Below are 14,509 nucleotides of genomic sequence, written 5' to 3'. Positions count from 1 at the left end.
GGCAGGCGTGACATTCTTCCCAGGATGCCACAGCACAATCTCCACTGCTTCACTGTCCTCCCTCTGTCTACATTTGGAAGCATTCAGATCCCCTGTCCTCTCTCCGCCTGCCTGGCTGCCGGTCTGTCTGTTTGCTGGAAGACGTTTTGCTCTCCCAGTGTGTGTGTGTGTGTTTGTGTGTGTGGGTGTGTGTGAGTTATGACTTCCTGCACCGTGACAAAAATGGGAACAATGATTCAAACCCCCAAATTACAGGATGGCCCCTTAGTTAGTTCCTCCTAATTGTGTGAACACAAAATATTTTAAAGGCTCATAGCCAGGGGGGAGTGGGAGATGAGTGTGTGAGTGAGTGTGTGTCTGGTGTGTGTGTCTGGTGTGTGTGTCTGGTGTGTGTGTCTGGTGTGTGTGTCTGGTGTGTGTGTCTGGTGTGTGTGTCTGGTGTGTGTGTCTGCTGTGTGTGTCTGGTGTGTGTGTCTGGTGTGTGTGTCTGTCTATGCACATGTGTGATTTTGCAACTTTGTGTCCGTGCGTCTATCTTGTGTCAGCGTCCTGTGTTTACTCGAGTTTAAAGTTTGTCAGCGTCTCTGTTTATGTTTGTGTGTGTCCTTGAGTATATATATTTGTCTGTGTGTTTGTGTCTGGGCGTGTGTGTAAGCATGAGTGTGTGTGAAAAATCCTCTCTGTATGTTAACCCTGCACCTGTGACCCGGACCCCCTGTAGTTTTCAGACCACTTAGAAAACAAACGGTGACAGAAGAACGATGTCAATTCCTCAATTACTTCCTATTACACTAGTGCTCCATCAGTGGCTCAGTTTGGGGTAGGCAAATGCTGCACTTAGCAAACCACTTCAAACATATCTGCTGTGTCTCAGCCATGCCCTGTGTTTCGTGTGTGTCTTGAGAGTGCGTATGTGTGTGTTTACACTGGGCTAGGCTTTCATCTGTTTTCGACTTCCTGTCCTATTTTAAAATTGTATTTATTAAGCATTCTTTTACTGTTTTATTTTCATTTAAAAAAAAATGGGTATGTGGGTGTGTATCGTGCGTCATTTTGGTTCTTAAGTTCTCCTTAATTCTGTGAAGAGCAACATTTACCTTTTAATATCCTAACTTCTGCCCTCCACTCTGCTCTCTCCCTGACCTCTCCTCTCCTCCAGACAGCAGGCTTTGCTCGCAGCCATCAGTGAGAAGGACGCCAACATCGCTCTGCTGGAGCTCTCTGCCTCCAAGAGGAAGAGAGCTCCGGATGAGGTGATGGCCCTGAAGAGAGAGAAGGACAGACTCATGCACCAGCTCAAACAACAGGTAGCCTGCCTTACACCTCCCGCCTCATACACACATACTCACGTGCACACACACGCACACACAAAGTCATTTCAGATCTAGAGACCAGGACAGGAACCAATACTTTACTGTGACAGGTTAAACTGTCGTTCTTAGACTCTAAGTCACTCGACCAGACACACATCTGCATGTGACTCCGCAATCAGTCGCAGTGACTCAGTAACCCGGCACACACACACACATCCTGAGTACCCACCAGCTTACAGGTTGCAATCAACCATTCGAAGCAATCAAGAACTCTTTTATGATGTCATTAAGATCTTCTGTAAATCACCATCCTTCCGTATTCATGGCAATATGACACACACACATGCACACATTCCTGTTGACTCTTGCTGTACATTGTATGACCCCTGGGTGATAAATGGAGGTATGCCGGTTATTAGGGCTAGGTCAAACCACATCAATGACTGTCCTGGCCTGGATGCTAACCCTAACGAGCTAGCAGCAGGGCGCCCGCTGAGTAAGGGAGGCTTCTGGGAAACGTCTCGGGTTTAAAAGTCAACAGATGCGACCGAGTGTGTTTGCATCCCGGCAAGAGTCTGTGTGTGTTTTGTGCGCGTCGGAGTATGCTTGTGACTCGTAAACGGTAAACAGCTCCTGGGGAGTGTGTTAGGAGGAACTGAGAGGAAGGCCCATTATCTGTTTATCGCCATGGGATGAGTCATGTTTTCCCGTTGGGTAACCAGCGGTTACAGTACACCTGGCGATCATGTGACGAGGCCTGATTACTGTGGTGTTCCCTGAGGGCCGATGGGAGAAGAGGAGAAGAAACGAGAGAAGAGGGGGGGGGGGGGGGGTAAGATGGAAAACAAGAGAGGAGACAGTAAGAGATAAGAATAGAGGAGAAGAAGAGAGGAGGGGAGAGGATAACATAAGAGAAGGGAGGAGAGATGGTAAGGGAGCAGAGGGAAGGGGATGGGAGAGGAGAAGAGATGAGAAGAGGAGAGAACCGAACATTGACAAAATACAGGAACCCACACATTAAGAGACAGATGTTTAATATGTTTCCCACATTCTTTTGGTGTCCTTTACTACTTTGTTAATCTTTCCTGGCACTGTGCACAGGGTTTCCCAGAGAGTCCTGCAGGGCATCCACACATAGACTGCATTACTTCAGAGTCAAAGTTCGTTGTCATTAACAGATCACTAACAAACACTAAAGGCTTTGACTTTGAAGCCTGCAGGTTCCTAATGTTTCTTAAGATATCGGTCAAGGACAAGCTGTACTTCATCACTGGCCCTGGTCGATACTGGGTCGACACTTTTCTACTTTCAGTTGCCTTACAGGTCACAAAGGTTAATGTTGTGGCAAAGGTTGCCAATGGACTACATACATCCCCCCCCCTCCCCCCCCTCTCTCCACACGGCGCCCACCAACACACACACATCCATTTTCTTCCCCTCATGACCCAGTGACACACATATCAGAGAGTATGTGTCACCTTCCCAAGCTCTGAGCTGGCCAATGGAGGAAGGAAGCTAACCAGGAAATGCCTAGGAATTATGGGACTCTGAGTCTCGGAGGGGAAAACTGATCTAGGGACAGCAGATAGATTTACAGATAGCGGTGCCCTGTCTGACCTACCCACTTCAGACACTCTGTAAAGTGTGTGTGTCTGTGTGTGAGTGATTGTGTGTGTGAGTGTGGGTGTGTGTGTTTCTACTTATGTGGGTTTGTTTAAGGCAAACATATTAGGCCAAACCGTGCCACTGCATTTCTGTTTGCAGTGTTAGCCTGGAGACAATTATGCAGTGCAATCTCGAAAGGCCATCTCTCTCTCTCTCACACACACATTCATATACACACACATACATGCACACACACTCACATACACGCACACATACTCACACCCGCTCCACAGGCTAACTCCTAGGCTTCCCGGGGTGAGAGACAGAATAAATCTGTCTACATATCTACATATGGGAATTCTTTGAGGGTTCCTCTGGTCCTGATGGATGTCTGTTGGTCTGTGGTTCTTTGAAGCTCCATAAAGATGGATGTGTACTTCTCAGAGGTGTGTCTGTTCACTCACCTTCTCTCTCTGTTTCTCACTCTTATCCCCCCGTTCTCTGTCTCTTGTACTCTTTCATACACACACACACACACACACACACACTCCCACACTCAGACACAAATCCGTTTCACCAGCTGGAAAGATGGATTTGGAATTTGCACAGACGTGCCACTGTGAGAGAGTCTCATGTAAAACTATCTGTCTGACAGGGCAGGGTCAATGTACTACAGGCGCAGGCATTTCGCTATGATACCTCCAATATGAGCACACACACACACACACACACTGCTGGCCGTGTGGTCCACAGTGTATCAAAATATTGGCATACTTACTGTAGAAGTCCTGCTGCTTGTTTGTGTAAGCCCTGTGTCTGTTCTTCTCACTAAAGCTGCGTGTGTGTGTGGTTGTGAACGTGTGTGTGCATGAACGTGAGTGAGTGAGTGTATGTGTGTATATACTGTATGTGTGGGTAAATATGGGAATGCCCTGATTACAGAATGCTTGTGATTTGATGGTTTAGATTGAGGTTTAGGATGCAGCTGTGACCACAACTGTAGGATCTTCCATGGTGTGGTAACCTCATCACACCCTCCTCCCCTCCCCTCCCAGCAGACTTTAACACCTGTGTCGAGCCCTGCCGTTGGATCCACAGGCAGGACTGGAGGCCATTACTGAGCGCTTTACTCCACACAACTGCTAATTAACACTAATTACACGCACACATTCCACCGCACACACACACATTCCACACACCAAGGAAGATGGACAAGACGGGATAATCCCGTGTGTGTTTGCGAGGGGAGTTTACACTTACATGTGTCTGTGTGTGTGTTTACGGCGGTGTGTGTGTGTGGTGTGTGTGAATGTGTGTGTGATGGTACATGTGTGCGTGCATGTGTGTGCGTTTGTGATCGGCTGGCCACACAGCGGGCCTCTCCCAGCAGTCGTTCATCACTTCTCTCATCTGTGCCTGTGACTCAGGTCATTAACTCTCCAAACATCCCGCCCACCACACACCGACTGGGGCCTTTGGTCCTGACACTGCCTTGTATGGATGTTCACTACAATGCCCCTACACCCTCCTATTGGTGGAATCCAATCAATGCTGCTTTACCCTGCGTGTGAGTGTGTGTGCTGCTTAATGGCTGCTGAAGGTGTTCACTTATACACAAGGTGTTGTGTTGACTCTGGGTCCAGCTCTGCAATTAGTCTGGTCTCCATCGCCATAACAACAGGTGTGGTGTCTGGGGCCGGCCCTCTAAGCAGCGCCCTGCCCGGTCTCATCTGAACGACACCTGAGGTTACGGAGGGCAGTCTCTTCCCTTCCTCTGATCTCCCTAATGACTGGTCTCGCCTCTGTGCCATCCAGCACCTCCCTCAGCAATGTGTGTGTGTGTGTGTCTGTGTGTTTTGATGTGTGTGCTTGTGTGTGTGCTTGTGTGTTGTGCATGCGTGTCTGTGAGTGATTGGATGCGTGTGTTTTGAAGTGTATGTGCTTGTGTGTGTGTGTGTGTGTGTGTGTGTGGACTGTATGTGTGGATTTGCTTTTGTGTGTGAGCTAGTGTGTGTGTATGAAGGTGTGTTGTGGACGTGAGTGTGTGTGTGTGTGTGTCAGATGTGTCCCTTTCTCCATTCCTCTGTCGCTCCTCTCCAGCTGTGTCTAGCTGCTGTTCTCAGATCCTCTTGTCTGATCCTGACTGCTTCCTCTGTGGTTCCTCCACACCTCCCTATCTCTGCTGCTCATCTCTGCTGTGGCCTGGAGGGGCTTCACCTCAGCTCACCTCACCTGAGCCCGGAAAACAGACAGCAGAGCTGTCCCGATCGGCACACACAATCCAAGTGTGCAAGAGAAATCATTGTGTGTACTTGTGTATTTGTGAGCTATTCCCTTCTCCTCCTCCTCCTCTCGTCTCTTCGCACTCCTCCTCTTCCTCCGTCTTCTCTCCTGGCTGTGGCTGTGTGTGTGTGGAGCCTGAGGGTGTACACCTGTGTCGGAGGAGCCGCTAAACTCTTCTCAAACACGTCTGTCATTCCACCGAGCCAGCCAGCCATCCAGCCTCTCTCTGTCTCTCCCTCTCTCCCTCTCTCTCTCTCTCTCTCTCTCTCTCTCTCTCTCTCTCTCTCTCTCTCTCTCTCTCTCTCTCTCTCTCTCTCTACCTTCCACCTCTCCTTTTACTTCTGTGTCTGTATCATCCATCTTTCCTTCCCACGGCCGGACTGTGAGCGAGCTTCTGGCTGTCAGCTCCAGGCTAGCCGTGCTCATCTTAGTGTTATCTCCCACATCAACTACAGTGTGTCCAGGGACGCGTTCGTTCTCACACGCGCACAAGCCCACCCCCATGCCAAAACATATTTCTGTGTAATTGTAATCAATGATCGCGAAAATTACTGCAGTCCATCAGCCAGAAACTCCCCTCACCCCTCTCTCTCCTGAACCCTAAGCTATGCGGTATAAACATGAATAACTGTTCCCCCTGTGTCAGGATTGATCTAATCCAATTATAAGTTAATCTCCAATATGGATGGCATCTGACAGAATTACAATATTTTCATTAGGTGCTGCAGCTCCACTCAATTTATGGCCTGTCATAAGGCATTACAGATACATACAAATAGTGCAAAAAAGAAATAAGTGTGTTCCCTCCAGTCCTGGAACAGATCTGATTCATCTGTGCTCTGCCTGAGCTCTCGGTGGTACGGACCACACGTGTTTGGGGACAAGAGATACAGTGATGTTGTACTGGATAGGTGACATGAGTCTGTGTCTCTGTCTGGCATTGACTGTACCAATACGGCAGACATTAGGGAGTTTATTTTGTATTTTTTTCTAATGACCGTTTCTCCAGCCTCATACTACACACAGGCCTTGTAATGCGCTGGCTGTACAGCACTGGGGCCCGTTCTCCGTACGTCGCTTATTACATCCGAGATCAAATGACACATCCAAGATGACATCATCTTGCTTATCATGATCTGGCTAATTCGGTTCTTCGAACACACTTGTTGTTTATGATTAGTATAGCTGGATTGAGTTATACGTTGGTCTAAAAGGGGGTATGTATCGATAGTAGAAACCTTGATCAGCAACGCTGCTATTGGCTGCTCACATAAGTCTATGGCTGCTCACTGTGGCCAAAATGAGCGCCCAGTTTTTTCCGCAACAGAGCCAACAGAGTAACAGCTTGCTCGAAGGTTACTCCGAATTTGAAGATTTTATCAGAACGCCAGGGAACACCTCAAAGTCTGCAAAATCCAAGAAAGAGGGCTGGCAAAAAGTAGCAGACCAAATTAAATGTAGAGGAGTGACCACGTGTTTTATCGCTTATTACAGTAAGCTAGGCCTATGTTTTTTGTTTTTTTTCATACTTTCATATTTTCATTTATCATCTTTAATGTCATATGATGTGGTTTAAACAAATGTATTATGTAAATGACACCCTCACAAAAAAAGATAGGCTATCCTCTCAAAAAGTATAGGCTAGCATACTGTATCGCGCATAGCCTACCTATCTATCACGCAATGAGCAATTAATTCGGTTTCATGTTAAATTCTGCAAATTATTCTTGCACCTTCTGCAACAGGTTCCTGTAGTAAAAATGGACAAGACATGTCTGTGACAGACTTCCTGTATCACCTCTGCTTGTAAAGCCTCAATCTAATCGTGTTTACATAAAATAAACCTGCTCCCGAGCAGGTTTAAGCTTACGGACCTGTTGCTATGACAGCAAGTCCAGGATGAGCTTCGAAGAACCGAACAATCCAAGTTAATGACAAATCGTCAACAATCAAATCCAGCTAACTGAGTTAGCGACGTACGGAGAACTGGCCCCTGCTCTGGAGATTTGATGAAATGTAACGTTTTTGTGTTTGTTTGTCGTAGACTCAGAGCCGGATGAAGCTGATTTCAGACAACTACTCCGAAGAGCACCTCCACCCTCATCATCTTCACCCCCCTCACCCAGCACACGGCCACCACCACAGCCCCCCGCGCGGCCCGCCCCCTCCTCACGCCAACCTCCGCCACCCCGCAGAGCAGGTGAGCACACACGCTCATACACACTCACACAGACGCACACATATAGACGGACAGCCACACAAACACGCACGCATATACACACACACTCACACACACACACACACATACACACACTCACACAGACACACACCCACATAAACACAGACACACGTACACACACAGGTCCACACACTGGCGCGGCAGTGCCATACGTTGACACAGTGCTCTTCATGTGTTGGCTTCTGCTCCGCTCTCTGCTAAGTGAAGAGCTTTGTCTGAACTGACTCAATTACACAACCTTCATCCCATGAGCCAGCCACTTGTGGTCTGCCCATCATCACAGAAATCCCCTCTCTCTCCCATCTCTTTCTCTCTCTCTCTCTCTCTCTCTTTCTCCCCCCCCCTCTCTCTCTCTCCCTCTCTCTCTCCCTCTCTCTCTCTCTCTCTCTCTCTCTCTCATCTCTCTCTCTTTCATCTCTCTCTCTGTCTCTCTCTCTTCCTCTTTCACCCCATCTGCCCATCCCTCCATCCTGCCAACAGTGAGTCATTTATGTAATTTAGATAAGCAGCCTAAGGGGGAAATCTGCCAAATGAGTATTTTTGATTTGTAGATGAAATTACTGTATACTGTGTACTGTGTGTACACACACACACACACACACACACACACACCTCCTGACAGTATAATATCCAACTTTCCCTCAGGACTAACTTAATGTGTCTCTGTTTGAAGAGAGCCGAAAGAACATGCAGTTGTTGTTATAAAGATAAGCGTGTGTGTGTGCGTGTGCGCGCGCACACGGGTGTGTCCTATGTGTATGTGTTATAGTGTGTATTTACATGTGTGTATAACTGTGTGCAATACAGCCAGCTGCAGGGGCTGTCAGGTGTGCTGCCTGGATCACTCTCCACTCTTGCCTCAGTTCTGCCCAGTGGCTTATCAGTTTTCCCTCCCCTCGAGGGTGTGGGCTTGGTTTAGGTGCACTTCTATGGGTGTATGTGAAGCCCTTTGCGACACTGCTTGTAAAAGGGCTATAAAAACAACATTTGATTTGATGTCAGAGCTCTGGCCTGCTAATAACCAGCTTCTCCATCTACCAGCTAACCCCTGATAGAGGAGGACCTTCAGGTCAACCAGGGATCTGTTCGGTTCCCTCCGCCCCACTCTGAATGTCTTATCTAAGTTAGCCAATATTGTGGTAGAGATGATGCTGTCAATGCTCTGTCTTATAAAATACAAACAGTTTCTTGGCTCTTCCCACTGGAACACCGATTGGAGGTGCCCTTCTGGATATTCTGTGATCTCAGATCTTCTCCCCCTGCTTCGGATGGCTTCTGCTTGTGTTTCTGTACTCTCATCAGCCCACTATTGTTCTCCACGTACTGCTGGATAAGGGGAATTCCTCACTGTAGAGACAGTGTCTGTATGTGTGTTTGTGTATGTGTATAAATAGTGTGCACTCTGTGTTTGTGCACGTGTGTGTTGTGGGTTGACACAGGGGGATTTCCACCTGGCGGGAGGCTAGAATCACTTGTCTGTTCACTCTGAGACGCCCCATTACATGTTTGAAGCCATTCCATGATGCTGTGAGTAGAACGGCAGCACATGATGAGACACACGGAGATCCCCCCTGTGCTGGGGTGAGCCCTCTCACCTGACACACACCTGCACACACACACACCCAACACACACACACACCCAGCACACACCTGCACACACACACACACACGCACACCCAGCACACACCTGAACACACACGCACACCCAGCACACACACACACACACCTTCACACACCCAAGACACACACACACCCAGCACACACAACACACACCTGCACACACTCACACAACACACACAGTCACACGTGCAAACGCACACACCACCATCGCCACCACGCTGGCTGTTAAACCTGTGAGCGGTAGTATGTGGAGTGTATGTTTTTTTTATTAGCCTCAGAGAGGTCTAGTCACACAGGTGAGGCCTGTGAACAGACTCTTTACCCATGACTCAGTTCTGCCTGGGAGGGGTGATTGGCAGGTGAGCAAAAAGCACAATCTACTCCAACATTTTGCTCTTTTTTGCCTTTAGTGCTGCAGAAGGATGTTGATATATCTGATTCTCGTCTTGGCACACAAAATCTGTGTTTTTCTTAGGTTAGTAGTAGTAGATAGGTAGTGTAGCAGACTTGCTAGTTCATCATGTGCAAATTCAGGCCTTGTACTTCCTGATGACACCGCAGAAAATATCAGTGTTGATTGGACTAGAGATTGGGTTTGAAAGACATGCGTTCAGATGTTCAGAGTCTCGAAGTGCCCCTTTCAAAGATGACTTTACACGGCCAATTCAATTCAACGCAGGTTTAATACTGTGTCGCTCCGCTTGAATTCACCCATAAACGTCCCTCCTTCGATACGATCGCCCTGCTCTGGTGACACACTTTTACTCTGTCGACATGAGGCAGTCCACAGGCTTCATACTGGTCTGGATTAGAGCAAAAAAAAAACTATGAAAGTATGATTACGACTGCTGGGAAATCTTGTTAACCACTCAGAGAATAACAAAATAACTCATAAATCCTGCCTCCGATGGCTGGAAATGCCCTCCTTAAACCTGAATCTTTACTGTACGTCTGTAAAAGAGGCCTGTAACAGCTCACTGTACGTGGCTGCGTGTGAAATGGAAAGCTGGTTTAAGGACCAGGCTGAAACAGCTGCAGTTCTAGGGACAGCTGTGTAAGTAGCCTGGCAGAATGTTTGTAAGACGGCATGTTTGTGCATATGTGTTTGGACCAGACTCTATTAGGAAGTCTAGACCAGCCAGGTCTGCGGTTTACAACAGGGAGGAAAGGATTATGTGTTTATGTGTTTGTGTGTGTGTGTGCATTTTGGTTGATGACAGTTGATTTTGACACCATGTCGTGCATCATCATGCTACTTTGCCACACAGGATTACGTATACGCACACACACACTTTAGGGACCCTGTCCTGACCTCTGGTAAACTTCCACACAAGGTCAAATGTCAAATATGAGGAAAAGTTGAGAGCTGATTGGTTGACCTCTGTCAATGCAGCTGGGAATTATGTGTGTTTGTTGTTTCTTGCAGGAGTGTGTTTGATGAACAAGGACAAATGTGAGAATATAAAGAGACTGTGGGTTTGTGTGCGTGTGTGCCTGTGTGTGAGGGGGGGGTTAGGTCAGGGTAGGGTCCCTGAGGTGAGACTGTTTTTCCTCCAAACATGGCGCCTCACATTTGCTTTTATCTCCCTCTTTTATCTGGACGTGATTCATTACTCTATTTGTTTTTCTTTACCACCTCTCTTTCTCCAATCCCCCCCATCCCACCATCTCTCTCTTGTCCCCTCTCCTTCCCCTCTCTCTACCCTCCATCCTGCATTGCACACTCAACCCTCCCTTCTATCCACCCCCCTTCCCTCCACCCCCCTTCCCTAAACTCTTTCTACTCCTCCTTTCCTCCTCAACTGTGTTCCCACTCTTTTTGTCTCCTACCTCCTACTGTTATCTCTCCTTCCTCCTCCCCTCTTCCTTCCATTCTCTCCTCCTCTCCTCTCCTTCCTCCTCCCCTCTCCCTTCCATTCTCTCCTCCTCTCCTCTCCTTCCTCCTCCCCTCTCCCTTCCATTCTCTCCTCCTCTCCTCTCCTTCCTCCTCCCCTCTCCCTTCCATTCTCTCCTCTCCGCTCCTCCACTCACCCTTCCAGAGTGTTAGATCGTGGCCAGCAGTGCCGTGTAGCAGTCGTTCCACTGAGAGAGTGATTGATGATGATGATGATGAAGAGGCTCCGGTCACACACCCTTGAGACCACGATGCCTTCCAAGCCTGTCAGAGCCAGAGATATGCTCAAAGCCATTACTAACATAGCGGTAACCGCACACGCATAAAGTTACACACACACCAGGCCACTCTCTGTTCCTGAGAATACCTAGAAAACGTCTGTGTAAGGAAGACCAGTTCAACTTTGAAGAACTGAAAAACACATCTACACACAAGACCTTCACACATTTTTGGTTGTTTTGTCATTATGCAGTCTAACACGCCGATTGGTTCCTGCTTGATGATTCGAACAGTTCTTCTCGTTTACTGGCTCTGACTTTAAAGGGGCAGGAGAGATGAGAGGAAATCTGACCAGACAACGTAAGGAACCAATTTGACCTTGTTGAGATACAGCCCAGGCCTGTCTCCTGTGCTGGGCCCGTTCAGATTGACATGCATGTTGTGTTCATGTTGTTCTCATTTAGCCAATACCGTTACCAGAGACTTGGCTTCAGTCCTTTTTAAGGAAATAGAAAACAGTCATAAAATGTTTATCAGAGTTAGAATTACAAGGCCTTTCTCTTGGTCTGCTGTTATTTTTTCTGCCCCTTCGACAGACTGCCTGATTCAGCTTTATGAGAAGTAGCACATGGTATTTAGCCTGGCTGCTTTAGGGTATGTGTGTGTGTGTGTGTGTGTGTGTTGGTAGCCTGGCAGGGTTAGAAATCCGGGGCCTGGCTGTGTTTACTTGGACTGCCACAGCTGCTCACTGGAGCTAGCTTTTAACATTTAGCATAGCGTACCCTATTAGCGTTCATTGTATCTGTTGCTTCGCCTTAGTTTGACTGAATTCACTAAGCCTGTCATTGCCACTCACTGGGGCTAGCTGCTGTGGACTACAGCCAAGCCTTAGTGTAGCATAACACATGATGGCATAGCCTGCTAGCTGTAGCCAGGTTCATTACTTTACTGTCTATGTAGCTTAGCATAGTTTAACCGAGTTTATCTTACCTCAGCATAGCTTAGCTTAGCACTGGCCGGACTGGACAGTTGGCAGCATGTGAACTATGTAGTCTCTCTAGATTAGCTTCACCATTCATAGGGCTCTGTCTGCCATTTCTCAACCGTAAGAAAAAACCTTGCGTGTTTGATTACCAGCTCCTGACGGAACGAAACAAGAGGAAACAACATCCATTGATATCATAAACATCTTTTCTGGATAAGTAAAATGGGGTAGTTTTGATTAAAACTCACGGGGGTTAGGCCTTGAGAGAAACAAAAGATAGAAGATTAGCCATGAACTTGGCAGAGAGAGACAGTTGAATGGGTGTATGGTCTGTTTCATACACAAGGATTTCATAAGGACTTCTATTTCCTCTGTTGGCTCTCTCTGAAAATACCCTTGCTTATTTTGTTAAAAGTAGAGTGAGATAATACCAGTGGACGCTCCTAAATCAAATTTTCAAATCAAATCGTATTCATTTTTATTTGTGTACACCCCAGATTTTATTTAAAGGAAGATATTCCACCTGTTATTTGCAGAGATGGGAAGTAGCAAATGTTACTGTAAATCTTTCTGGTATCACTTTTTACTTTCAGTCCTTAAATCTTTTACACAAATATTATTTTTTTCTACTTCTTACATTTTAAAGCCAGGCTTCTTACTTTAGTTGTAATCTGTATTTCGTGGCATGACCAATATTATATATTGTCATTGCGCGCCTTTTGTCCATTTACTGGCTGTCACGCACAACAAAAGCCAGTCCACCAAGCTACCACGGAGCAAGACAGAAAGCAACAATATTTTATGTTTTGAAAAGTTGAAAGGTTGAAAAAGTTGTTGAAACTTTTTTTTCACACACAACACCACGCAAAAAAAGTTTTTTGTGTTTTCAAAAAAAAATATATATATATTTTTTCAAACTTTCAAAACGATTGATTCAAAATGATTCAAAGGGAGATTATCAGCGAAATTATCAGAATCTAAAAGGATTCCTGGCGAATGCGCTATAAAGTCTATAATGTCTTTTTGTATTATTTTTATGATGTGAGGCCAACAAGTATTAATAATGGCTACTATACCCATACTTCTTTACTTTAACTTGAGTGGAAAAAGTGTAGTCAGCAAGCTTCAACTTTTTCAACATGAGTATCAGACGCTAAATGAATGCTTTATGAAGTTCACGACTAACTTACTATCATTCTCTCCCCTAGGATGACGAAGAGGGCATATGGGCGTGACCACCGTCACCACGGGAACAACAACTTCAACTCTGAAGGGTGAGTGTCCTTCATGTCCATAGTACGGTGGCTCAGAAGTGCAAATCACACCCACTAACATGAGTGCATTCCCCCAAATGAAAACACTCCCCCCAAATACGAGTCAACTCCCCCCAAATAGGATGAATTGCTCACCTCCCCCCAATACAAGGACACGCTCCCCCAAATGGGAAACAACATTACATTAACTCAAAAACACATTAACTCAAAACGGAAAGGGTTGGTACTACACTTCGTCGCTGAATGGATGCAGTAACTAACAAGAATTTGATCGACAGAAGTACAAAATGCAATAGCCTGACAGAGTTATGTGCAGGACATTTGTTTGGCTATCGAATCATGTAGCAAATAGTAGGCTACTTATGCAAAAGTATATATTGCGTGTTAAACGTAAAAATCGATAGCCAAACAATTATCCTGGTCCACGTAACTCTGTCATTGTGGCATTTCGTTCTTCTGTTGTGAACTATTAGTTTTTTTTCCTGAAAAGTCCTGCTTCCTTCAACTGTGTTTTTAGCGTGCGCATAGGCTACTTATTTTAGTGTTGTGAAATGTTAACAGCATATCTAAGATTATTTCATAGGAATGTCCCTGATTAAAATAAAGTGTATTGCAAGTCATCACTCTGAGTTACGTGGACCAGGATGGTTGTTTCGCTATCGATTTTGACGTTTAACATGCAATTTATACTTTTGCATAAGTAGCCTACTACTTGCTACATGCTTCGATAGCCAAACAAATGTCCTGGTGCACGTAACTCTGTCAGGCTATTGCATTGTGTACTTCTGTCGATCAATTTATTGTTAGTTACTGCATCCATTCAGCAACGAAGTGTAGTACCAACCCTTTCCGTTTTGAGTTAATGTGTTTTTGAGTTAATGTAATGTTGTTTCCCATTTGGGGGAGCGTGTCCTTGTATTGGGGGGAGGTGAGCACGTCATCCTATTTGGGGGGAGTTGACTCGTATTTGGGGGGGGTGTTTTCATTTGGGGGATTCACTCATGTTAGTGGGTGTGATTTGCACTTCAGGGCCACCGTACCATAGTACTGTATGTTCACCACCACATGGCAGTCCAA

At 46.4% G+C, this 14,509-nt stretch overlaps 1 protein-coding gene across 1 annotated transcript; it reads left to right on the top strand.

Annotated features, from left to right (window-relative positions):
- Window positions 1-1,159: 1,159 nt before the first annotated feature.
- LOC134015759 (ERC protein 2-like) lies at window positions 1,160-13,446 on the top strand (the record flags this gene model as incomplete). Its single annotated transcript, XM_062455304.1, has 3 exons — window positions 1,160-1,307; window positions 7,246-7,401; window positions 13,367-13,446. Coding segments are annotated over 3 exons (331 nt in total), but the record flags the coding sequence as incomplete, so codon positions are not given.
- Between the last annotated feature and the right edge of the window lie 1,063 nt (window positions 13,447-14,509).

Source organism: Osmerus eperlanus, unplaced genomic scaffold (genome assembly GCF_963692335.1).
Source record: "Osmerus eperlanus unplaced genomic scaffold, fOsmEpe2.1 SCAFFOLD_214, whole genome shotgun sequence".
Lineage (NCBI taxonomy): Eukaryota > Metazoa > Chordata > Actinopteri > Osmeriformes > Osmeridae > Osmerus > Osmerus eperlanus.
This window is presented reverse-complemented; position numbering and strand designations above follow the sequence as displayed.